General features: G+C 45.9%; 2 protein-coding genes across 7 annotated transcripts in view; one reads left to right on the forward strand and one right to left on the reverse strand.

Annotated features, from left to right (window-relative positions):
• SLC49A4 (solute carrier family 49 member 4) overlaps window positions 1-2,684 on the forward strand; it is a gene marked incomplete at its 5' end in the record, with an annotated part of 68,588 nt that extends 65,904 nt beyond the window's left edge. The window contains one exon of the mRNA XM_080399781.1: window positions 837-2,684. Coding sequence (XP_080255907.1) covers window positions 837-952 — 116 coding nt within the window. The 3' untranslated portion in view covers window positions 953-2,684. The remainder of the gene's footprint in view (window positions 1-836) is intronic.
• The window catches only part of SEMA5B (semaphorin 5B), a 295,424-nt gene continuing 271,501 nt past the window's right edge, over window positions 1,900-25,822 (reverse strand). For 5 of the 6 annotated variants that reach the window (XM_080399745.1, XM_080399742.1, XM_080399743.1 and 2 more), the window contains one exon: window positions 1,900-21,945. In XM_080399745.1, coding sequence (XP_080255871.1) covers window positions 21,790-21,945 — 156 coding nt within the window. In that variant the 3' untranslated portion in view covers window positions 1,900-21,789. Of the gene's footprint in view, window positions 21,946-22,413; window positions 22,484-25,822 lie in introns of all 6 variants that reach the window. The other variant, XM_080399747.1, reaches the window with a different exon arrangement.

A 25,822-nucleotide genomic window follows, 5' to 3' on the forward strand; every position in this document is an offset into this window, starting at 1 on the left:
CTTGATTCTGTAAAAATAAATCAGTAATAAAGAAAACTTGGTAACCCCCCCCCCACCACCATCTCAGTAAAATTAATGTTTCTTTAGTAAACTGTCAATTTAAGTACAAAAAAAAAAAAAGGAAATGGTGATTGTTTTTGAAAAAAACCAAACCTGCATAAACCTGCTAATTAGTAGCCAAATATCAGGTGATAGGATTTCTTCAATATGGAACACAGGCTTTTAAGAGCAGTACATTATGTCTAACAGCCGAAAAGAGGATTCTTAGGAGCTGTTTTTGCAACCAGTTTTAAATGGAATTGATCGTGCTACTCACAAGTTTCTTCTAACAAATTGGTTTTCCCTCTTTATAGTGTGTAGCAGGTTTGATTCAAAATCAAATCCTGCTGCTTCTTTATGCTTTTAATTTGTTTCAGTTTTCAGTCCATAGAAATCAAAGAACTAATGAGCAGAGTCTTCAGAAGTGGTTTATTCTCCATTAGCAATGATAGATTTTATTGTTTTCCCCCATTCTCTCCATTGGCAGGTTGAATAAGGAGAATTAACATTAGCTGGAGGCATTGGTTATGTATATATATATAACTATAATTGGTTATATGTATATAACTATATATATGTATAACACTGTAATTGCTTATGTGTGTAACTACATATACATAAGGCGTTCATGGAAGAGTCTCATAGGCAACATTAACTGTCTATTGATCAAGAGCTGTTAGGATTTTGTTCAGAACACAGCAATTTCCTTCAAACCTGCCATCAATCAAAGTTTTGGTTGCTTTAAACACGGCAAATGTTTGGTAACACTGAGTTTGGGTATGTTTTCTGCTTTACAGAGTTTTCCTGGTTCAACTGGTGCCTGCCAGGATCGTGTTTGCTCAGTCTGCTCCTCATCCTGTGCTTCCGCGAGTCCTATGACAGACTCTATCTTGACGTTGTTGTCTCTGTGTGATAACACCAGACTGGCTGGAAGAGACTGGAACTCAGCTTTGCAGTCTGCACATCTGCCTGGATTTGCACGGCTGAACATCAGAAAAACAAAGAAATTACAAGACTTAATTGTGGCTGTATTAGAGAGGGTGAGGGACAGGCTGTTCTTATGTTCAAGACCACCTTGATTTGGGATAAACGTGGACCCTGAGCGGTGGTAAATGATGCCGAAATGCACAAAGATAATGTATCTGATGTACAGGTCCCAGTGCCAGAGCAGGGGCTCTCTATTTAAAAGGCTGTTGATGTAGCAGTGAGATGTACAGTTGTGTGTGAGTATGTGTGCGTGTGTGCCGACTTATGGTTATACACACCGGGGTACCAGTAATATTCAGAGTCTTCTATCAGAACAGAAATAGTGAATAATCTTAACAAAAGGAGAAAAAATGATAAAGAGGAGGGGGGGGAAAAATCTTTTTTAAAAAAGATTAAATCACTAGTCATTTATATAATGAATGTCCATTAAACAGTTAAGCTAAAGGAATTTGGTGCTTGTACACTACATTTACATTCTAATAAAGTAATTTCTGATATAAGACACTGGTACCAGGGGTTTTAGCCATATTTAATATCTCAAACAATCCTTGCAGTGTTGTTACCACCCTGGAGCACAAGTAAATGATAGCTTTAGCTGCCACTGAAACCTAACTTGCACCTGCAGTTGCCTCTGAAATATCACCGAGGTTCTGTATCTCCTGAATACAGAGCATCTGTGGTATCTCAGAAGTTTACTGGAGAGTCACTCTGGGTAAATGTTGGTTTTGTAAAGGCCACCACTGTGTCACCTTTTCTTCCCCCATCTCCAGTACTGCCTTTTTTACTGTGAAGGCCTGTGTGTGCCACTGAATACTGTGGGTGTGGATGTCAGAGTACTACTAGTTCTCTTCTGATACTTTAAGGTGTGCGTGGTTTTTAGAATTAGCTTATGATTGAGGGTGCCTAAACAATATTGTTTGTTAACCCAATCTTTAAAATCACTGTTTCCTAAAAAAAAAATAAATGACACCTTTCTAGTTGATGAGGTGGCACGACAGCGAAATGACAATGAGTTTGACAATGACAAATAACTTACGAGTTTTGGCATAGTATGGGGAAAATAATGCCAGCTCTTTTTATCAGTACTAATCTGTGGTCGTTTTGGCCCTTACTTGAATATAAACATTAAAGACACTTTGAATAGTTTTTTAACTCAATTTTAAACCTGCTAATAATTTCTTAATCAGATTCTTAGATTCAGTTCAGCATCATTTACAGTATTTCCTTGTGTGTGTTCTGTGCTTTGTGTTAGAGGTGTGTGGATGTTTATATCTATGTATACACAACTAAAACTTATATATATATCTTTTATATATGTTATATAAGGGTACGTGTTTACATAGGTTTATTTTAAATAATCATGTCTCTGGATGGTGGTATGCTACTGTTTGCAACTAAACCAGTCACTGCCATGAATGGAAATGCATACATATGCTGTCTGCGACATGAATTTTTTTCAGGGTGTGAATGATTTCCCGTCGTAGCAATTCTATTGCAAGAGGGTGCCTGCACATGTTGGAGGCGGCTGGTGAACAGGGTTCTGTGTCTGTGGAAGTTTGAATCAAATGCCCATAGCTCCTGTGCAGGGCTCTTCTCTGCCATCCTGGGCTGGCACCGGCACTGTAAGTTCACTCAAATAAACCCTGAACTGAACGCTACCATTCAGACATGGATCCGTTCATTGTCTGCTGTTCTTTTGCAGAGAGAATATGCCACTAATACCTTTAACTCAGGAGTGTATCTGTGCAGCAAAATAAAAGCTGTTCCCTGCTTTTATGTTTTCAGAGCAACGAAGGTATGTACTGTAGTAACAGAAAATTGACTTAGCTCGTTGCCTATGTCAGCTACTAAACGATCTTTTCTGTCTTGAAGCAGGCTTTTTGTAGAAATGGAGCTAACCTACAATGGGGTAACTAAATCAATCTAACCAGCATGTTCAGATCTGCTGGCATCATCCTCTTACTGTTTTTCAGATGGATGGTATTAACTGTCCAACTTCTTTTTACTATGTTTTAGTGCCTGGAATAATTTCAATATCCGGTAGCTGCTGCTACCTATTGTCTTCTGAAACCAGGGATCGCTTGCCAAGAGTCGATTGGAGTTGCATTGTCATGGCAGAACTGCGAGCTCGGGTGGCTTCGGAGCTCTGCTTCTGCAATTTACTGTAGCTATATTAAGATTAAAATTGCACAGTTTAGGCACTCTCCCGAGTGACAGAGATTTCTAATCCTTTCACTGCCCTGACTATTTTAAGATGGAGAAGCACTTCAGGCAGTATTCAGACTGTAACCTATTCTGCCTCTGTTCCAGAAGGCACTGAACAATTCAAAATACTTGTCAGTGCTGCCAGATGCAGACTGTCCGCACAGTCAGGGGAGAAGAGTGAACATCTTGTTTCAAACCCTGCTAGATTGTTGTTGAGTCAGTGTGGATTGCTCAGTGCCCTCCTGAACATTGACGCTTTGGTAGAAGTTTCTGTGTGTGCAGGGTTGACCCGGGCTGGGTGCCGGGTGCCACCGCAGCCGCTCTGCCTGTCCCCTCAGCTGGGCCGGGGAGGGAAAATGCAGCGAAAGGTTCCTGGGCCGGGATTAGGGCAGGGGGTCGCTCACCAGTGACCGTCACGGGCAAAGCAGGCTCGGCTGGGGGAAACTAGTTTAACTTACTACCAGTCAGATCAGTGGAGGGTAATGAGAAATACAGCGAAATCTTAAACCACCTTCCCCCCTCCCCTCCCTCCCCCCGGGCACAGCCTCCCTCCCGGCGTCTCTCCTGGGGCCGGGGTCAGTCCCTCAGCCCTGGTCTCTGCCCGCCTTCCCCCTCGGGGGGGGCTCCTCACACCCTGCCCTGCCCCAGCCCGGGGTCCCCCCGCGGGGCGCAGCCCCTCAGGCACAGGCTGCTCCAGCCGGGGTCCCCCGCGGGGGCACAGGCCCTGCCAGCGACCCTGCCCCAGCCGGGGCTTCCCTCGGGCTGCGGGCACCCCCTGCCCCCGCGGGGCCCTGCCCGGGCTGCGGGGGGATCTGCTCCCCCGGTGCCCTCCATGGGCCGAGGGGACAGCCCGCCTCGCCGGGGGCTTCGCTGTGGCTGCCGGGGCATCTGCTCGGGCACATGGAGCCCTCCTGCCCGTCCTCTGCCCTGACCCGGGGGGCTGCAGGGCTCCTGCAGCACATTCTCGCTCCTTTCTGAGGCTGCATTTGCTGTCATGCAGCAGCTTTTCCCTCATCTTTGCTGCTTAATCCCAGAGGTGCTGCCACCGTGGCTGATGGGCCTGACTGTGGCCAGCAGCGGGTTTGCCTTGAAGCCATCTTGGCGTTGGCGCCATCACATTTGGGGGAAGCTTCTAGCAGCTTCTCACAGAAGCCAGCCCTGTAGTCCCCCCACTACAAAAACTTTGCCACACAAACCCAAACCACTCTGTCTGTCTTGGGTGCTGTAGTGTGTGGCCTTCATTATAGCCCTGCACCGAGGCCGGGATGCTCCCGGGCCGAGCGGCACAGCAGGGCTCTGCTGGAAACCTGCGCTGGGGCTGCAGGAACCATTCTGCAGCTGGGGCTCTGCTGGAGTTCCCGGCAAGTCCGATGGAAATCTGCCTGGGTGAAAGCCAACGGATTGCTCCCAAATTCTTTGAAGCTGCACGGGGTGCTGCTGCATTCCACACACATGGTGTTCAGGCTTTAGGATTTTATTAGAGCAGCAAGTCTGGCTCAGGACGGAGGTGAGGACTGCAAATGTGCTTGCTGAGATCTCTGGAAAATGTGTTATCCTCATCTGTGCCCAGCAGCAGTGTCCTTCTGTGGAGGAGCAGTCCATTTCATGTAAGTAACCAAACTCAGTCCGTGGGAATATTTTTTGGATGAGGGTTATCACCAGATCCACCCTTGTTTGGATTTGCCAAGGGTCCAAGCTGTCAGGATAACTGCACTTTGCTGGAAGTTAGAGATCGCATGGCGAGCCCTAAGCAGTGCTGATTCAGTTAGCAGTAGTGCAGAACAGGCTCAAAACAGTTATTTCTTTTATTAGTGAAAGTTCTAACTTCTGAGTCGGTAGCAGTGGGGTTTTCTATTTAAATGAGACATTACGTTGCGCTGCTGCAGAGTAGCCAATGCTGGCAGCTGCTTGGCCTGTGACTTGCCAGCAAAAGAAGGTGCCCTGGGAAGTCACAATATTTACTTCTCTTCATGTCCCAGAAGTTCACAGCCTTGAAGAACATTTTTTCCCAGCAGTGCAGAGCCCCCTAACATACAAGAAATTGTGTTATGTTTTTATATGGAAAATGCTGGGAAGGGTGCTCTATAGTGATCACTCTCTTTTAATAGTCCTTTTTTTTTTTTTAATTTAAGTACAGGCTGCTCCTCAGGTGTCTGCTTGGCTGGGTATCGACTCTGAGTTCAGCTTCCAGGGCTGCTGGCTTTGCTGCTTGCAAGCTGCGGAGCTGTGCTAGCTTTCGTGCTGCTAGTGAGGAGGCTCAGGGTTAGCTAAAGTAGACTCCACTTCACGGCACTGCTTGCTGTCTCTTGACACTGCTGATACCCATTAATTTCCTTTTAAATCCTTCGCCTTCCTGTGTGGCCACTTGTTCCCCTGAGCTGGAGGCATCGAGAAGAGTTTCCATGATCCCAAGCCAATTTTAGATGGGTTGACTGACCACGTACCTAATATACATAAAAATAGTGATTATTTTTTTTTAGGAAATCATGCAAGCTGCAAGAAAGTGCAGACCCAAAGGATTTTGTGTATATGTGAGCAGATAGTCTGTTACGAACAGACTATAATTTGCCTGAAACTTGTAATTTTAGCTCCCACACCTAGAGAGGCCGAGTTGATAGGCACCATGCATGTTAGGTATTCAGCTTCACAGCATCACAGAGTTATTCCCAACCATCTGACAGAGCTGAAATGATTTGGAGTGGGATGTCTTTAATTTTGGAGTGGGTTGAAAACCCCAGGCTGCATCAGTGTTTGCAGTGGTAACTCTGGGGACCATCAGGGTGATGGATTTGGGGGAGGGGGAGCATTCCAAAGGGCATTTCAACACTGATATGTTGCATTGAGTTGATCAAATCCATAGAAAATTTAAAGTTTTGTGGAGACAGGGATGTTAATGACGGGCTTGTTCTACAGTAATTTAGCAAATGACTGCGTATCCTTACACTGCATTATAAACAAGCTGAATTGATTGATATGCGTATATTGGCTGTTACTAGAAAGGGAAGTGCTATTTTATTGTGAGGATTGACTGAAAAATGAATGGGAATTACAGTTTGCATAGTGGATATAACCGTCCTGTAATGCTGTGACAGTAGGGTTGTAATTGCTCATTTCTTCTATTGGGCCCCTTGCAAATGTTAAGTCTGTAACAAAGGCATTTTTGTGTTTCATTAGTTTGGGAGGTTTTTCTTTTAGACTAAGTGTGGATCATTGTAATAACTTGTCAAGGCAACTGCTACACTGGTATGAAAGTGTATGTGAACATTTGATATCGATTTAGTGTTTGACATTGGGGCCATCGTTCTCGGTGTTGTTAAAGCGCTAGGCGAGGGGAGCAGGGATGTGCGTGCAGGGAGGCAGCAGTGGTCCTGGATGCACAGCCCTGCAAGTGTAGATGCTGCCAAAACAAACAAGAATGTCATCATCTTCTGTGGGTCCCAGCAATCAGGGCTGGGAGGAGGAGAGGAGCACGTGCAGGAGGGGGAAAGCCACGTCATGGCTGCTGTCTCCTTTCCAACAGAGGGATAGCTTCCAGGCTTACTGCTTCGTGTGTGAGAGATCATAAGTATCAACACAGGCCTCATTCACTTCCCCGCAGCCACTACTGCTACAGGGTGGGTTGTAGGTGGCACGGGAATATCTGCCTTGCTTCCTTCAGGGGTGTCATTTTGGATGGTGCAGGAGAATTGTTGCAGAGCAGGCAGCAGCGAAGTCAGAAGATGGTGTCAATCTGTTTAGAATTTTTGCAGTTTCCATTTCAAGGCAGATGAAACTAATAGAGGAAGAAATGTAAGTCTGTCCAAAGTTGACAAGCAAAAGCAAATATTTGCACAGATGTGCTGGCTCCTGTCTTTTACTTGGGATCACAATGTGTATGGAGTAATCCGTGCCCACCTGGAGTGTGGACCCACTCCCAAAGCTCCTGCCGCTGCTCAGCCCCCAGCAGTGCTGGGGGAAGCTTCGTGCCCAGGCCAGGGGCAGCGATGGGGGGAGAAGGGAAGTGCTGCAGCCGAGATGCCCAAAAGGTCTGACGCTGGTGGGTGCCTGGGTTATTTGTGCACGAGCGATGTCTTCTGCAGCCCAATGTTAGCAGGGTCTCATTTTTTACTTCCTCAAGGATGAGGTTCTGACCTTCATCTTATGTTTGTGGCATGATTTGTGCCATAGGAACAGCTATGGCTGTGGCACACGGTGTACAGGCACTGGTTTTCCAAGTGTGTCAGGTAAGGCAGGTGGGACTCACTCCCTGCAAGAGCAGCTTTTTCTTCCATGGTCTCTGTCCCAGCTAGCTTTCCCCGTGTGATTTCTCTACTTGTAGCTGGAAGGACTCGTTGCACTCACTTTGTGTTGCTACACAGAGAAAATACCATAAGCAAAGCCTTCCGTTCTTTATGGAGAGGTTTTTCCCTTTAGGCTCAGGCCACTTCTCCAACCTTAGCCCCTCTCTTTGCAAAAGCCAAGAAAGCCCAACCCCGTATTTTCCTTTGCAGAGAGCACATGCAGGTTTGTGTGATGCTGGGACAGGTAGTGAGCCTGGGCGCTGTGCTTGCTTGGTCACAGAGCTGCTCGGGGGTTTGGGGAAGGAATGCTTGTGCATGGGGTGCCTCCCTCTCCCCACCTGTAAAAGGGGAGGGGGATGCCCCTTGTCCCTCCCCAGGCAGGGACACGCTGGGGTCAGGGCTGGGAAGTGCTTTGGGATCCTGTGAGGAATGGGGGCTGGAGCAGGGTGTGGGAAAAGCCGTTTAATGGGCCGTGTGTCCTCAGACTTCTGTGGGGCATGCAGACCCTGGCTTTCTTTGTCTGGCCAGCTTAATTCTATAAGGTGTAGGCAGTAGGTACTGTATGGATAGGAAAACCCCTCGGCAGGACAGGTTACATTAACAAACTGGTGGGAAATGGTTGTGCTTGGGGAAGGGATGCTCGGAGAGCCAGTCTGCTTGGGGCAGTCATGGGGTGCAGAGCCTCTGGGCTGTATCTGGCTCTCTCTGGATGCCCTGGATGTGCAATCAAAGCCATGATGAGTGGCAAAACCAGAGCTGGTTCCCTTGGCTTAGCCCCTGCCTGCACCTATCCTGTGTACCACAACCTTTCTGCTGCTCACCATCACCTGGGCTGAGCCAGCCCAGCAGAGCTGCAGGGTGTCCTCATGGGCCACCAGCTGCTGCTCCCCACCGGGACAATGATGTATTTTCCAGACACATTTATTTTCCCTGTGTATGATATTTGCTAATTAAATTATCTTTTTCTCCTACCAAGTTTAATGTCTTCCACTGTGCATTTTAGAAACACGTACTTGATAAGTTGGAAAAAACAGCTTTTAATTATGTGATGCACCTAACGGTTGAGGTTTTTTGAACTGCATGAACATAGGGAGAAGGAAGAGAGTTTTATGTGTCAGAGAGCATCTTTGTAAACTATCCTTGACCTGTAAGACTGTTCAACTTTATTGGAGTTTGTATGTATTTTACTTTTGTAATTTTTTAAATGATTTGAAAGAATTTTATTTTAGGGCAAATTCTACTTTTTGTATGCGATATTGCAATGTGATGTATTTTTGTTTTTGAGAAAATAATGTTGAAACTACTATATACTCGTCAATGTAACACATCCACTGTGTCATTTCTTTTTAAAACTGGAATCTGACCATGAAGTGCACGTTACTTTACATACTGGTTGTTGCACATTAAAGGGGTTACTCAGATGTGCTACCATCACTGTTGACTAATTCCAAGAAAATACAAGGGAATTGTTTCCTTCTGCTATAATATTGCTGAAAACCACTGCAGATATTGCTATGAAACTGGGGGTGCTTCGTCTAAATGAACGTAGCCTCATCCAGCACCCAAGCCAGCCAACAGAAAGATTTCCATCGCTTTTACTGAGCTTTTAGAGTTGATGTCTGGCACTGCTGTTGGACCGAGGGTCCCCACAGGTTGTGGGATGCAGGGGATGGGCTGGGGCAGAGGGGTCCCGCGGCAGCAGGGAACCGAGGGAGGGCAAGGTGCTGGCAGCAGATCTGTCCCAGCTCTGATTTCACACCCTGCCTCATCCAGGCTCGTGGCTCAGGGTGCTGCAAGCCGGTTGATTTTGCTGGTTCCCACCGCTGACATCTCTGTTGGGGTTTTTGTAATAACCTTCCCATTGTGTGTGTTCTGCATTTAATTGAAACGGGTCCAACTTGGGATCTCTTGATCCATGTTTATTTTCTAGGACCAGCTCTTCAATAATGCCCTGACTACTTACTAGGGCAGGTTTAAAATAGCCTCACATCCTATTAGTGCTGGGAAGAAATCTGTCAACTCTCATGTTGTGGAATATCTGGGCCCCACTATTCTTAGCAACAGTCTCTTTCCAGGCTATATATGGGAGCTTAAGGCTCTTCTAATGATACAGTTCCTGGTTGTATTTATCTTTGTGGTGTTACGGAGATCTCTGTCCCTGGGGGGATGAGAGCTGAGGGTCTACCTCAGATCCCTGATGTAGTTTTGTGTGTTGGTCAAGCCCCTACGCCCATTCTTTCTCAGTTGTTTTTTTCACCCAGTTTCTATTTTATCTTTGCTGTTCCTGAAATCTGCTGGTTCCCTGGCATATAAATGACATTTATTCTCTTTCCTGATCAGCACATCCTTGATGGTGGCTCACTCTCTGACCACGCTGGAGTTGCATGTGGGCAGACAGGCTCTGCGAGAGCGGCTGGGCTGGGGGCTGGGCTGGGCGCAGGCACTCAGTGTTGTGCCCAGATGTGGGGGAGCTGCTCACAGACACCTTGTGTCTAACAGCCGCGAGACAAGCAGGGGCTGGGGAAAAAGTCAGGGTCACTTGTTGATGCTTGGTATGGCTGTTCTGGCACCTCTGGGCTGCAGCCCCGCACCGGGGGATGCTGACATCAGGGAAGAGCAGCAGCAGCACCCGAGTGCAGGTGGGCCTGCCTCTGCTGTCCTGCCAGGGGTCACGAGGGCCAAGCAGCCGCAGTGCTTTACCCGCTCCAGGAGTGCGATCCGGGCTGCAGCCGGGGAGTTTCATTGGGAACCAAGACCTGATGCACAACACTGATGCTACTCTGCACCCACCACCATATGAACACAGATGTGCAACCAGGTGATTGGGCTTGGGTTTTTTGCTACAGCTTGGGCTTGAGCAGGCAGAGGGGAAGCACCGCAGTGTGCACTGTGCCAGGACTCCTCACGCAAGCTGCGGGGAGCAGCATGCTCTCCTCTCCCAGTGTGGGCCAGTCACTCAGTGAAGTCATCCTTGGCTATGGGCTAGAAAAAACACCGTAACTCTTTGGGAGCCAAACAAGCATGGGAGCATGTCCCCACGGTGGTGGAGCAGCCCCGGGTTGTCCCAGACTCTAAGCAGCAAGCTTTGCAGCAGGTCCTATGGCTGCAGCGAGGTTTCTTTTGGGGATCTTTCTGATTTTGCTCCACATCTGCAGGCAGGTCCCAGGGCTGGAAGGGCTCTGCCAGTGGTACCAGGATGGGCTGGACCCCTTCCCTGTGGGCTGCAAGGGCTGTGCTGTGAGTAAGCCTGTCCATCTGTCTGTCCATCCATCTGCTTGGCCACAGACCTACAACCACAGTAAGTACCTGGCTCTGGCACTAAAAGACAGTGGGCAGGGGATGCAAACCTTCTCACGGGCAGCACAGAGGGAAGCGCCACCTCGGTGGGACCCTGGTGAGTGGGGTCAGGCGGGCACGGGCAGAGGAAATGCTGGCAGCTGATGAACTGGCCCCACTGTGTTCTGGACCTCAAACTCTCCCCAGGGCTCTCCTAAACCTGGCATTGATTGCAGAGCTGAGGGTTGGCAATACAGATGTAGCTTTGGGGTTGAGTTCGGTGCTGGAAGAGTATCTCTGGTGGGCAAAGGAAATGACGGCTCTGATGGGTTTGTGGTGAGCAGGTGAGCAGCAGCAGTGTGAACTAAGCTGGCACAACCTCATACAGAAATGACTTCAACTGCCACTGAAGTGAAGAAAAGACTTTTTTGAGAGAGGTTTTCAGAATAGGTCTTAGCCTGTGCTAAAGCATCACGGCTTGTCTTATCTTGTACACTTACATGGTACTTAAAGATGATTTTATCCTGGCTGGGGCGGAACTGTGGGTCTCTGGGCTGGCATGCAAAAGTGATGCTCAGAGCACAAGTCTGTAGCTATTAGCTCCAGACCCTCCTTGGCTGTGACACCACCCGGCATGGCGGGGACTGCTGGGGACCAAGCTGCTCCCCAGGGCAGCGGCCTCCATCAGGCAGCGAGGTTTGTCTCTTCCAATGCCAGAGGAGTGATGGATCAGCAAAAGACAGTAGTAATTGCCAGGAGGCTTTCAGGCAGAAAGTAAGGCTCTCGCTCGTGGACAGGCTGATGTAAGTCAGCATGTAAATTGGGTACAACATAAAAATAATTTCAGCTGAGCTCCTATGAAGAAACCTATGAACAAAAAAATGTTGTTGCTAAGAAATGTGAAAACAGAAAACAATAATGTGGCTCCTGCCAGGGTAATAAAAGTGTATCAGTGTTATGCCTGCTCTCTCGTACAGATCACTTGCTCATGACAGTAAATTAAGTACTGCAAAAATGGGTACAGTTTTCTCTGTGGCCATTGATGCTTCGCATCATGGAAATATCAAATGTTTCTGATGGCTGTTCATTACGCTGCGCTTGAGAGGGGAGCAATCTATTGCTGGCTTCATTATTTCCATGACAGCAAGGAAATGACTATGGGAGTTTTAAAAATGAAGGAATACAGCAAGGTTAGATGGATCGAACCTCAACGGCCTTTTGCCATTCACCATGGTCGATGCTAACCCTGGGTCTAGGAGACACCACACTGTCTCCAGAGTGATGGAAAACCAGGACTACTTTTTGCTTCCAGCTAATTGCCAGCTTGTAAACTGTGTAGTTTGACCTTGAAAATCTCCCAAAAAGTTATTTTGAAGTGTGACGATGATGCAGCACAGCGCCTCAGTGAGGAGGCACCTCTGCTCCACAGCCAGAAGGAGCTTTAAGCATTTGCTGGCTACCAGAACTGCTTCAGTTGGTGCAATGATCCAATGAGTTGCATCTTCCATGTTCTGTAGCGATACACACCGTGGACTTGACAGGTGGATGTGGCTGGTGTACAGCACCCCATTTTCTTGTCATCTTTGTAGTGTTAAAATGAAAGCAAGCTAATCTCACGTGCACTTGAGTTGCTGCCATGAGTGGTCAACACAGGGGCAGTTATAACAAAAAAATAAACTCTGGCTCACAAAATAAACCTGCCCTGCGAGCACACCAGGGCAAAGCAAGTAAGGCAAGAGTCTACCCAGCTGCTGAGAGCCAGATACACATTTTGATCTCAACAAACAAAATTACCTTAGCTTGATTCAGTCCTTTCTCCAGAGGAAAATGGTTTGGTTTGGGGTTCCTGTAAGCAGGTTGAAGGGTTGAAATCTGACCAAAGACAGGCTGGGGGCAGGTGCCCTGGGAAATGGGCCGATGAGCCTGATTCTCTCTGTTTCTGACAATGTAAGGAATTTATTGCCTGTCCGTACCTTGCTGCGAGGGGTGTGTGTGGTGGGGTTGTGTTGTTGGGTATTTTCTTTTGGAAGCAGGCTTGGGCTATGCTGAACTCTGCCGCCGCCTTGATTAATTTGAACCTAAGCTTTTTTAAACAGAAAGCGCAATAACAACTCCGTGAGTGGCTTTTTATGAAAGAACAAAACAAACCATGTTAAAATGCATTTCAGCTGTTAGCAAAACAGCATTTTTAATGAATCTCCAAAGCTTTTAGTAATTGAGCTGTGTGTTTGAGAGCATGTGGTCTCTCGGCTGTACACTCAAGGGGCAAAACCACAGGCACCGTGGGAAGCAATGCTTTTGCGGGTGTTGACTCATGCATATTGAAGAGGTGCTTGCTCCGTGGTGATCTCTAAGCTGGGGTGGCTGTACTGAGCTGTCTCAGGAGCTGTTGCTGAGCTTGGGGACTGTCCCCCTGCCCGATCCCAGCAGCATGGGCACACAGGCTTTCATAGCTGAGTGAAGTGCCAGTGTGGGCGGAGGGAAATTCAGGCGTCAGAGCCAGGGCTTGTGATCACGTTGTGATAGGGCAACAGGGGGCACTGATGGGACTGGTGGCACTGGTGGGGTTGCTGGGCACTTGTAGGAGTGCTGGGCATGGCAGTAGGAGATCCACTTGGAGCTTTTTTCATTGCCACAGCCTGACTGTTTTCCGAGGAGGGTGTCTGCATGATGCTTTGCCCTGCCACCACTCCCAGCAGTGTATGAGGATTATGTATGAGACAGTCAAAAGCCTTGTTGGAAATCAGGCTGCAGGATATTTCTTATTTTTGCGCTATCTGAAGGACATGGTGCCTGTTCAGGGGAGGAAATTAACTTGGTCTGACATGACTTGCTGTTGATAACATCCTGGTGCCAATATGTAGCTGCTCAGCTGCTCCGCAGTGGTTGCAGCGCGTTTGTTTGAGTCCTTGCTCTGGTGTTTTTTCACAAGCACTGAACTGGGCTGGGCTGCGATTCCCTGCACCTCCTTTCCTCTGTAATGCTGTGTGTTGGCTGTGCCCTTGCCCAGGCAAGTGCCCCACCAGCCGCAGATGTTTCCAGCCCTCGATGGAGACGAAAACACCAGCAAAAGGGCTTCACACGGAGGGACAGGGCTAGGACAGGTTTGTCAGTGCAATGCCTGGCTCAGGGCAGCCCTAAAGCGTTTATGGCAGGGAGCTGGGAGGAAACACGTGGACATGAATCATGTTGTACCTTCTGCTTTTTCCTTTTCCTCCATTTCTTACACTCACCTGCCAAGCGCTGCTGTTGGAGGGGGAGCCATGGTGCGAGTCACTGTGGTCCCCGCAGAAAGCTCTGCGCCCTGGCCCAGGGCCCTGTGTTTGCTGCACTGCTGCAGGAGCTCCCCAGCAAACCCCGTGGGCAGTGGGGGTGGCTCGGCAGCCCACTCCCTGCAGCGCAGCCCTGAGGCTTTGGCTTAATAAAAAGCTGATGGGGAACCTGCAAGACAGCAAAGCTTTCACTGTTTACTAAACACAGTTAAGAATTAAAGAGGGAAAAGGGTACTGTTGGGATGCGTAGTGAAAGTGAGAGAACAAAATGCGCTGGGGCTACAAGTGAAACTGTTATGTTAATGAATCAAATTAGCAACCGGAAAAAAAATGTTGTGGTAGACAGGTTTTAAGGAAATTGGAAATAGGTTCCAACGTGATACTTTGCTGTAATTGTGCACAGAGGTGTCTTGATGCAAAACAAAACCATTCAAAAATGACCTCCCCATGTTATCATGCAAACTAACCGGGGGGAAAAAAAATCCATCTTATTCATAGCAAGTTTGGTTTTACTGATATTGTGCCTCTCAATTACTTTTTAATGGTCTGCATTGAAAAGAAATTCCTGTATGCACACTTGAGAATATGAAAACACCCAAATGATAGCTTATGATTTAGTAGGATTAAAGTATTATGTATGCAGGTGTAGCACGTTTCAGGTTATTAGTAATCCAATCTATTTTTTACGACATTATGGTGTAATTTTCTGTATGAAACTTCAATATAAGTCTTGAGCTGTATTGGAACATAAACTAAAATGTTCCTGACTCTGTCACTTTTCATGGTCTTTACTTTGATTAATAAATGCAACAAGAGCTATAACGTTCTTCAATACGAGGCTACAATCATCCTTCAATCAAAACATGTCCCTCAGCTTTTTATAACTTTTCGCATCAATATGTAGGGCTTGTGAAGGAGCAGCAATAGGATTTCATTGCAGCTGAGCACGTACACCTGAAAGGTTCTGCAGAAGATGAGCGTATTTTTGCTGCTTGCAGCCAGCCAGTCTCCGGGGCACAGCGAGCAGTTGTGTCCTTGGAGACTCAGTATCACGGGCAGAGATCTGGGGAGAGACGTGTACTGCAGAACTGGAGGTGGATTTGGCACCCAAAATTTCAGACAGGTTTGGTCGTACCTCACCAGGCACCTTACTCAGAAATACCGTTTTTCAAAGGCCACCCCAAGTTTGGTGCGGTGCTGTACGCCAGCATTCAGGTTTGTGTGGGAGGGGAGGTAAACTGCAGCGACAGACTTTGGTGTTATACTCAGTAACACAATTTTGTAACCACAGAGTCTACAACTCATGGCAAATATACTCGAAATGTGGGCCTCAGGATGCAGCTGGAGTGCAGATGGGGAGGAAGGATGCATGCTGCAATTCCCCATCCCTACACAAGCAGCTGAGCGAATTTTGCATTGCCTTGACCACCAGTGTTGGAAGGAAGCTCCTTTGTGGTCCCTCTGACCTGTCCTGCCAGTGCTGCTCAGGAGCCCCGGCCCCACCACGGATCAGCCACGGAGGGGAAATAACACAGAGGCTTGCCAGGTTGGTCTGTTTTATTTCTGAATTATTCTTTACATTGTACAATATATAAAAATACAGAGTACCCAAAAAAAATTCACAGTGTCTAAAGGCAGTGATTACAGTCTAGGTCACCTTTATACTAAAGTACCATCAAGTTCAATTGCATAGGAAGGGTGATGTGCCTTCACAACAGAGTCCAATAATATTCTCCAGGTTTTGCTGTTTTGGGGCAAGCATTCTGTGTTCGTATAATTATTTCCCATGTATCCAAGATCCAGTATTGCATCTGTCACTCTCCCACCTCAATTACAAGATAATCCTATCATTTCCATCTCACATACCATTCATCCTCCCTAAAGCTTCCTCTGTGGGAATGTTCCTAATTAACTGCATAACTTTTAAGTATGAGCAGGTTTGGTCGTCATCTAAGGAGGGGTGTGTGGATGGAAACCACACTGTCGTGCAGCTGGCTGGCTTTTACGTTGTTTGACATTTTGGTACTAAAACCATTTTTGCTTCAGTTATTAATGGCCCATCCACCCTGACCTCTGCTTGACTCCACCGCATGCGAATTAACAGTGCGCCGCTCACGGAGGTTTCAGAACTAGAGCGCAGTGTTAATACTTTTCATGATCAGATTTGTTTAAAAGCAAATCGTGGCTGGGACTTGCAGAAAGCCAAGTGCACTGAACCCTCTCAAATAGCAGGGGTGAATTTGCAGCTGAGGCTGAAGGCAGAATGGAAAAAAACCCTCAAGACCCAAACGAGTGCTGAGTGTGACTGAGCACTTGTATTTGTGGCTAAGTAGTGGGTTGCTGGTTTTGCTCTTCCAGCCAGGACTAATGCAGACACTAATTTCCAGGCAGAACAGCTGAGGCTTGGGTGAGTCCCACAAGGACCCAGCTCCAGAGGGGTTTCTCTACGGTTTTGAAGGCTCTGGCAATCAGGCAGCATCAAAATTTGTGGATTTGTTCACTTACCCCAAATCTGCTCTTGAAGCTGCCTGAACTTTCCTCCTAACAAGCCTAAGGGGAAGATTCACCTGTTCAGGTCTGGGCCTTGGTCATGAGGGCATTAAAGTGATCTGTGGGAAAAAAATTAATCCTTCAAAGCCAATTTACTGGGTGTTTCTGTTTGTTATGGCAGACAGCTCCAAGGGGTGCTGTGCCCTGCCATGCGTGTGGGCTGGTTTGTGGGAGTGACAGGGTGAGGATTAGATGTAGTACCTTGGCCACTGATGCTGGAAGCTCCAGAGACACCCAGGGCACCAGGTGCCTGGTGGCTTTTTTGGACTCCTCTGAAAACCAAAAGCCATGGGTTTGGCAGGGCTTCTCTTCCCTAAATATTGTAACGAAGCCCCCTAGTGTGACTATCAGGCAGGGCTTACAGTGCCAATCAATAACTCAGAAGGCAGTTGCTAGCTTCTTTAGCATGGAAGATGGCATTTTCCCTGTCCTGACAGATGATGTCTTCTGCTCTAATGGTACAATATTTGTTACTCCTACTTGCTATTTTCATTTTTTTTTTTTTTTTGCAGAATTACTCCCTACTTATAATTACAAAAACAATAGTGTGATACACATGAGAGATTTGGGAGGCTTATTCAGAAAATATAAGCAGTAACGAGACTCTTTTTCTTAATCATTCTTAACCAGAATGATTTAGGGGAGAATCAGCATTTCTAACTAGAAAAATCAATTTTCTTTTCAATTAAAAAATTATATTTATTATTTCATTTACCTCAAAAACATTTTTTTTAAAAACTAATGGAAAGGATACTATTTTTTTACAGATTTTTTTTTTCACTTTGTCCCTGTAGAATTTGAATACCAGCACTGCCTTTCTTATTCTAACTTTCCCCTGCAGGCATTTTGCTAAATATATATATTGTGTGTGTATATATTATAAATATATACTGTTATCTATCCACTGATAGATGTATACACTATTACAAAAAAGAGCAAGTTGTTACACAAACTTTACATTTACATTTTTTATATATATATATATTTATATATATATAACTCTCCCCCACTACATTTGGTACAAAGAATAAATCAATCTCAGTGGACAGCAATTTTCTCTCTAGGTGGGCTTAACATCAGATTAACACTGGAGGCGTCGAATTGTCTGCATCAGACATGGACTCTGTTCCTACTCTGTTGATTTCAAACCAACCATTTCATTTTCTGAACATAAGGCATTAGGAACATTGGTGTTAAGACAATACATATTCTTCTCCATCTGTATTGTTCATATCTTTAAGAGCAGCCCTGGCTCATATGCTGAACATTCAAGTGCACCTTTAGAGTGACAGCACCTCTTATGCTGTGGTTTGATCGCCAGGTGATTTGTCTATTAGTGAGCTGTACAAGTTATTTCTGGTGGGTGATAGCTGATTGAGTAAAGCCTGACAGCAACAGCACAATACAGTTTAGATAACACTGTAATGCACACCCCTTCCTGAGGGAGAAAGGCAGCCACATCCATGGAGAAAGGAAGAATAGCCTGATTAAAGATGTTTCCGCTACATACTTAGCTGTAAGATTTCCATCATATTTTACATACTGTCTACCTGAACCCTATCTAAAGAGTTTGCAGAGAACCAGTGTCTCTAGACCAACACAGGAACTGCCCAGGCTTCCCCTTCTCTGTCTTAGAAGTGAAAGAAAAGAATAATATATACAGCAAGATGAGTCTTTTGGAAAGCAGTTCTCCCAAACTGAATGCATTTCCAGTGTACTTTAAGATGGCCTTAGGAATAGGAAATTTTAGCAAGCTTAACATCCAGCTGCAGGAGCATTTCAAGGTGTTACAGATATTACAGACCTGATGATCAAGCTGCTGAATTACCTGGATTGCAGGAATATCACTGTACATGGTGTCATTAACCTGCCACGCATTAGAGAGCTCCTAAAAAATGCAACCCTCACACCGCATTAACATCATCCTTAAAGAACTGCACTATCATGCAAACATTAATTGAGCAATAAGTGTTCTGATTTCTTTTTTTTTGCGCTCTCTCCTCTCTCCTGGATTCTACTTCCTGCTCGAATGGAGTCTACAGACCCTTGCTGTGATTGCCAGTTACATGAAAAAGGGCTGAATCCATTTGGATGCCTGGTAAGAAGGAATGTCTTGATGAAACTATAGCCACATGCACCATCCTCAAAGCACCTGCTCTCCAACAGCCTACAAAATATCCACCTCCTAAGCCCAATGGCAGTAATGACCTATCTTGGTGAGCTGAACATTTAAATAATTTCAGCTGCTATGTTGCACTTTGGGAAAAAAGAAAAAAAACCAAACAAACCCAACAGTTTACATCATACTGTTCTGTGACGCTAAAAATGGAAAAATGTTTAAGGAGGGGGGAAAAAAAGAAAGGAAAAACATAAAATTGAAATAACTGCCAAGTTTAACTTGCTCGCATCCCCCCAAACTCCAGCTGCAATCCTGCCACATGCAGGGCAATTGCAGAACATATCGATACAGGGAACCTTCTGAAGGGGAAGCCTGGAGATGGCTTTGATTTTACAATGGCTAGAGTATTCTTGGGAGCCAATGTTTCCTTCTGAATCACATAAATCAAAGCTGGAAAAATCCCATCCTGATAGTCTAATGTAATAATTTTCAACCCCTAGGCTACTTACTTGTTACAACTACTTTAATTCAGGATTTTCAGTGTTGCTGAGGGGCAACATGGCAATCCATTGAGACAGGGCACGAGGCACAGAGGCATTCCTCCTCAAACAGGATTTAGGGACCTGTGAAGAGCCTCCCTGCAGGTGCTGGTACCTGCTACCAGTGCTCTCCTGCTTCCCTGGAGATCCTGATTCACTCCTGCCACTCTCACCATGGCCACGCTGCCAGGGGGTTCAGGGCGGCTGAGCCACTGTGCCTACTAGGAAGGTTGCAGCAGAGAGCTTCAAGGTCTTCATCAGCTCCTGACCCCCACTGCTTCAAATGCAAATACATCCATTTAACAGCACGAATCACCACCACCACCCTTTGCCTTCCTCTCTTCCCTCTATTTCACCTGATGAGACTAGAGCAGAAGCAGAATGAGCTGCTGAATCAGAAAAACAACTGCTGAAAATGATGGGCACCTCTGAGCTTAAGGTGTTCTCGTGGCAGTTCTAACGAGCCCATTTTATTACAAATATCCCTACAGCCTTCAATCACTGCAAACTGAAGTCGCACAAAGTAATTTGAAAATGGGAGCCTACTTTATTCTTGCCTTCTGGTCAAACCACCATAGCACAGGCTTACAGAGCCATGTTGGCTTTTCCTCACAGGAAAAGCAATACACTTGTCATGAGCAACACAACCTCTCTTCATTTCCTACCAGCTGCCTACATGAAAGAGCTGAGTACACAGCCCAAGCTGGGCTTCCAAACAAGCAAATGCAAAGGAATAGCACTGAGGAACGATCGATGTAGGCTTACAGCAAAATCTGAAATAAGGCAAAGACAAACGGGACTGCTGGGAAGTCAGTGGCCAAGCACGAGCATGGCAATTGCTCGAGAAAGATGCAGACAACAAAGCCAAGCTCGGGACCACATGGAGCTCATGCGCGTTTCAGGGTGTATTTTTATCTCATGCTCAGTATTGCAACATTCTAAAATCCTTAGCATCAGGAGTTCATTATAAATATTTAGAAACACTGAATGATAACAGTGGTGAACTTGTTCACGTTGCTAACACACTGGATGTAATTGTACATTAAGCACCAGCAATAAGTTTCCTTTTTGCCAAACAATTATGTCAGACAAACATCTGGTTGTAGACAACATGGCTTCTGCATCAAACTAATACAGTTCTTATAGACACAGTCACACACATACACAAAATTACATTTCAAGGCTGGATATACTGTTTAATAATGCTGCCACCCCAATTTACTTCAATAGCTGCAGCAGCATTTGTTTGTTGGGTTGTTTTTGTTCAGAAAAATAAAAGAAATATTGGCAAACAACGCACATTACTCAGCTGTGTTACTATTTCATAAAGTACTGACTGGAAGACACTATAAGAATGTGCAGCAGACTTTCTGGGTCATGTCAAACTATGGAAACATTCCTTGCAAAAATACCCTCCCTCCCCTTGCAAAGTCAGAATTATTCACTCTTTGAATGCAAATGAACTAAAACCCAACAATAAAACAAAAGGAAAAAGTAGCCCAAAGCATGGTGATATCCTACAAGAAGAGCATGGCCTCTAAAGTTGCCTTTCCTGGCAGACGCAATCAGGATCAAAGCTAGAACAAAAAGAGTTAACGCTGTCTCAGAAAAAAAGAAAAAGGAAGAAAGCAAAAAAAGCCCATGGCTCTTGTGCGGCAATCATCACATCTTTTTTTCCAGTGATATAAACATCTTTGTTTGTTAGGCACTCCAAGTTCATGTCTCCGATGTTATTCCAACATTTACTTTTCTCAGTGTCTCACTGCCTGTATAATTTTATTTTAATTAAGACTGGAAACATTCTGGAAAGCTTCTTTGGGTAATGCACTTTGTTTGTGTGTTTTTTTTCTCATCAGCTGAACTGCAATATTACCAAAGAAGGCTGCAAAAAGTAATTCCTGTAATATGAAAAGATTCTGTTGAAGATACAGGGAACACTGCCCTAGAAAGTTACTACTTTTTTTTTTTTTTTTTGCATAAACATAAAAAAAAAAAATAAAAAAGGAAAATAAAAAAGAAAATATTCTTCAAGTTCTTGGCACGATGGAGTCCTGCTCAGCCTGTCTCATGAGCTGTGTGTCATCCACTGCACCATTGCTATCCTGTCTTGGGAAGGATGCTCTTCACCAGACACCCCTACCCCAGGAGGTCACCTCTTGCCTTGCTTAGAGTGCACCCACGTGTTGTCTGTTGCTGCGTGGTGGCCACTGAACCCAGCACACAGCTACCTCCTTGATGTCGGCCTTGGACAGCAATGCTGATCTTCCAGCCATAAGCAATTGCAGTAGTAAGAGCCATCTCCAGCCAAATCTCCACAAAAGCACTGCAGAATGGTCCGTATGCATTTTTGTCCTTGTAAGGAGATGTGCTGTTTACGAGAAATACAATTAACCAAAGGAAAAAAAAAAAGACCCTACTGTACAATATTTACATCTAGAGGCTGGGCCAGTATTTTGTCCATAAAATCAATTAAAAAAAAATTCATATAGGAAGTGATCCAGTCCTGTAGGATCTGTCCATCATCAGCTGTTGGTAAAGGTCCTTCCAGGGGAGGCCTCGGGCCTGTAGTCATATTTGTTCAGTGTACTGGGATAATAGGTTGTCGTGTACACGTTGGTTTGCTGCAACGGATAGAAGTTGGTCCTGTCATCTGGTATCAAATTGTTCTTGTTAAGTGTCTGTAAAAGAGAAGAGGAGATGACAGGCATGGCAATGGTGCCACATAATTACTCTTTTCTACCTGCAGACACCTCCCTCTCACCTGCCTTCTCCGTCAAGGTCTCTGTTGCAGCCACCACCACCTTCCCTCCGGCTGGGAGAGTAAGAGGTACATCGTACTCGCTATGGGGCTAGTCTTGCGGGGGACCGCAGCTCCTGCCGGGTCTCCTTTGGTGGACCTGCACTCAGCTACTGCTAGGGCCAGAACCCAGAGCCTTCTCCAGAGACCTGGAGTCTCCTGGTAGATGGCATGTTGTCTGAACATCATTGTCACACAAAACCATGCTGGGCCTACACAAAAGTTGGTGATTAATGGCAGCACTCAATCTAATCTCTTCAAAAATGTTTGTGTTACAGCCTGCAGCTCCCTCTCAAACCAGTTGCCAAACAGCAGCTTTTTCTCTTTGGAAGAGCAGGTGTGCATTTACCTGATCTCCATCTCCATTGGTAGATATCCAGGTTTGGACCCCCCGATATTAAGTGTGTCACTTCTGTAAGCTACAGTATAAGTAACAAATCATGGTCACTTTTGGAAAAAACTAAAATGACTTAAAAAATTTAACAACCACGTAACAATTGTTGGCAACAATAACATCAAAATTGAGAACCACAAATGCCCCTTTTACCATAAAAATAAATGTTTTTTTCTCCCCCCTCCACCCCCCGCTTCCCCCCTTCTCTGCTTTTTGCAAGAATTACTATTACTTTTCCCACCAGCAAGCAGATGTCCCCCTCTCCCCAGATTAAAGCCCATTGCTATGCCAGCCATTACCTATATGCACAAGGATGAAATCCCATTTGGGAGGGGGAATGCAATAATTTTATAAACTTTCTCCTGCATCTTTATAGTCATCTGATTTCTGTGAATTTGGCTGAGGAACTTTTACAACAGTTTGTTCAACTAACCCCTGGCTTAAATTTCTTATACATGTCTCTGGCCTGTGCCATTCCTAATGCACCTTTAATGGTTGTCATACAGGGAGCTCACTCCTTTGATCTGGGAGTCAACACTAGGTGTGTTTGCTACAGCATCCTCATCATCGGGGCACAGTACATTTAAAAAGGGTATGAGTGTCTCTCCTGTCTGCAGCAGAGATGGAGACAACTAAGGAGGCATCTAGTCCTGGGACCTAATGGTTGTTCTGCCACAACCCGATGCTCCTGGGAGAACCGCTTTACCTCAGCTCCCCCATGAGACAAACACTTCATACCTAATCCAGCTCAGGGCAAGATGAATATTAATTAATGCTCAAGTCCATGAGATACGCAACTCCATTAGCTTTACTTGACCCATCTAACTTCAGCCACCTAAACTTCAGGCATTGTGGCTCCATCACCAAGGCGAGGAGAAATCTCCTTTCCTGTGTGAAGGCAGGTGCAGATGAAAATTGCCTTCTGGGGAAGCCCCTGACCCCCCCAGTCCCGGCAGCAGTGGGGCAACCTGCCGGCAGCAGGTGCCCAACTTTTAGGAGGCTGCAGTTTGTACGTGGGGTCTCACCCTGAGCACATGGCCACTGCGGTCAGGGCTGAGCCGCACCCCAGCTGCGACTGCTGAAATGCTCAGAGCTACCCCTAGGCTCAAAGGCAAGACCACAGGCGGTACATTTATCTCCCAATTTCTTTGTAATCAAATTATTTTGCTGCATGGGGAGGGGGAGAGGAGGAGGAAGAAAAGAAAATGCTTTCTTCTAATTCGACAACAGACTGACAGCTACAGCAGCCCTGGAGGCTGTGACTCCCAGTTTCATACAAGACATTAGGAAGAAAGGCAAAAGTATGGCAAAAGTACCATGGCAAAGAAATTTCTCAATTGCTGAACCACTGAAAAAACTTTTTTGGAAATAGGCACTACCTGAAACATCTCATACATGAAAACCGGGGGACACCCAGCCTCCTCGTGGTCTGACTGAGGTCTCTCCTTGCCTGGAGTCTCTAAAATGAGCTCACAGCACATCACTTCCAGGAACCAAGAGAGAATTTGTATAGGTATGCTCAAAGTGACAGATATTTCCAAGGAATGAGAATTTGTGCCCTTCAATATGAAAAGAAGGAAAGAAATGTCATGCTTTGCTCCCAGTAACCCAAAGAAATACTGAAATAGTGTGGGCAACAGTCTGCTGCTTTGTGCTGGAAGATGGGAAAGAAGGAAGCCAGGCTCATCCTCTGCTGGTTGCTATGCTTCCTTTGGAAATCCAGTTAAGTGCTCTGTGCTTCAGCGTCTTCTGACCCAACTTGATAAAAACATATGAGATCCCCTATAAACATGCACTCTGCTAAGTACTACCACTGAGTATCTGGGGGACTTGCTCTCTGGTGAGCACCACAGGTGTTCACACTGGCTGTGCACGGTGACTGCTGTTTCCTACCGGCGTCTCTAGCCCAGGGTACCCACTGCAGGCGGTGTAACCCCGTGGCCACAGGCCATCCCAGCAGGATGAAGAAGCTGATTCCCACTGCTGCACTCCACTGCAGCACCCAGGCCTCATCTGGGTCATTTTTTAGGATGGTTAAGATTCATGACATGCCAGGATTACCACCTCTGAAATTTGGTAACATCAAAATCCTGACCTGGCATGGCTCAGGACCATCTTGATCAGAGGACAAAGATCTCAGGACTCTACTTTTTTGGCTTTCAGTTTAAAAATCTCTATGAGTTTCAGTATGTCCCATGGTGTTTAAAACTAGCCTCTTACAGCAGACTTAGCATTTAATTAACACAATTTGCATTTTTTCCTCGCTCTTTGTCTTACTTTCATATAGCATTTAACTAGGAAAAAAACCCACAACTGCTTCTTTGCTCTTTTTGGTTTTATTGTTGATGGAGAGCTTATATCTTAGGGAAATACCTTATGAAAATGGTTTAGTGGAATTTATAATGCAATTAGTTGCAAAGATTTTGTCTCTGGAAATGCTGTGATGGCAGTACTGTCCTAAATCAGCATGATCAATGTGCACTGCCTTAACATTTCCCTACACAAACTTACTGTCTGTCTCATTGTAATAAATAGATTATTAGGTTCCTTGGCACTAGAAATTGGTTGATATTTTGAAGAAGGGAAAATAGGCAGCAGTGAATTTTAAAGTTGTACATACACACATGCACACACTCATGCATGCGCTGCAGGAGAAGAGGCGTGCAGTTAAATCTCTCTGGGTGGGCTCCCTGTGCTTTCTGCTCAGAGCTTTAACCCTTGCCATTGTCTTGCCGTTCTTCGCTGTGACAGTACAGAGATGGCCAATGACTTTCTCCTTGGCAGACGTTCCCCCACTGCTGTATGGGTTATGCTGTCAAGGTCAGAGTCTCCTGACAACTTGAACTCACTGGAGTTATTGTGGGAATGCAAAGAGCCTCCCACGCCCATAGGTGTTCCCACCAAAATTTGTAAGTCCCAACGCGAAAGTCATCGCCACCACACAACTACAGTCAATCACAGAAAATAACACAGACCAGACCCTTGCTCACAGCCCAGCTCCTATGAGTGCCTCTTCACCCTAGCTACCTCTGAGCCTAGCCCCCAGTATCACCGTGGCCAAGAAGCAGCAGCTGATGACAATGCCCAATAAATCCTCTTAAAGAGACGATCCTTGGTGCTTTTGCAGGGACTTAGCTGCAGTAGCTAAGCTGACTAAAGCAGCGCAGTGAGCACTAGAGCTCAGGCTATCCTCACTAGAGGTTTCAGAGAAGGAAGAAAAACTTGCCTTTGCTGCCTGAGCCCTTCTGTGCTACCATCCTGCACTGTGCAGGGAGATGTGTCAGTCATCCAAGCACCCACCAGACCTTACTTATGACACTTTTCCTGACACTCAACCTGTATTTTCCCCTTCTCGCTGTCTGCT

The sequence above is a fragment of the Falco punctatus genome (assembly GCF_963210335.1).
Source record: "Falco punctatus genome assembly, chromosome: 8".
Lineage (NCBI taxonomy): Eukaryota > Metazoa > Chordata > Aves > Falconiformes > Falconidae > Falco > Falco punctatus.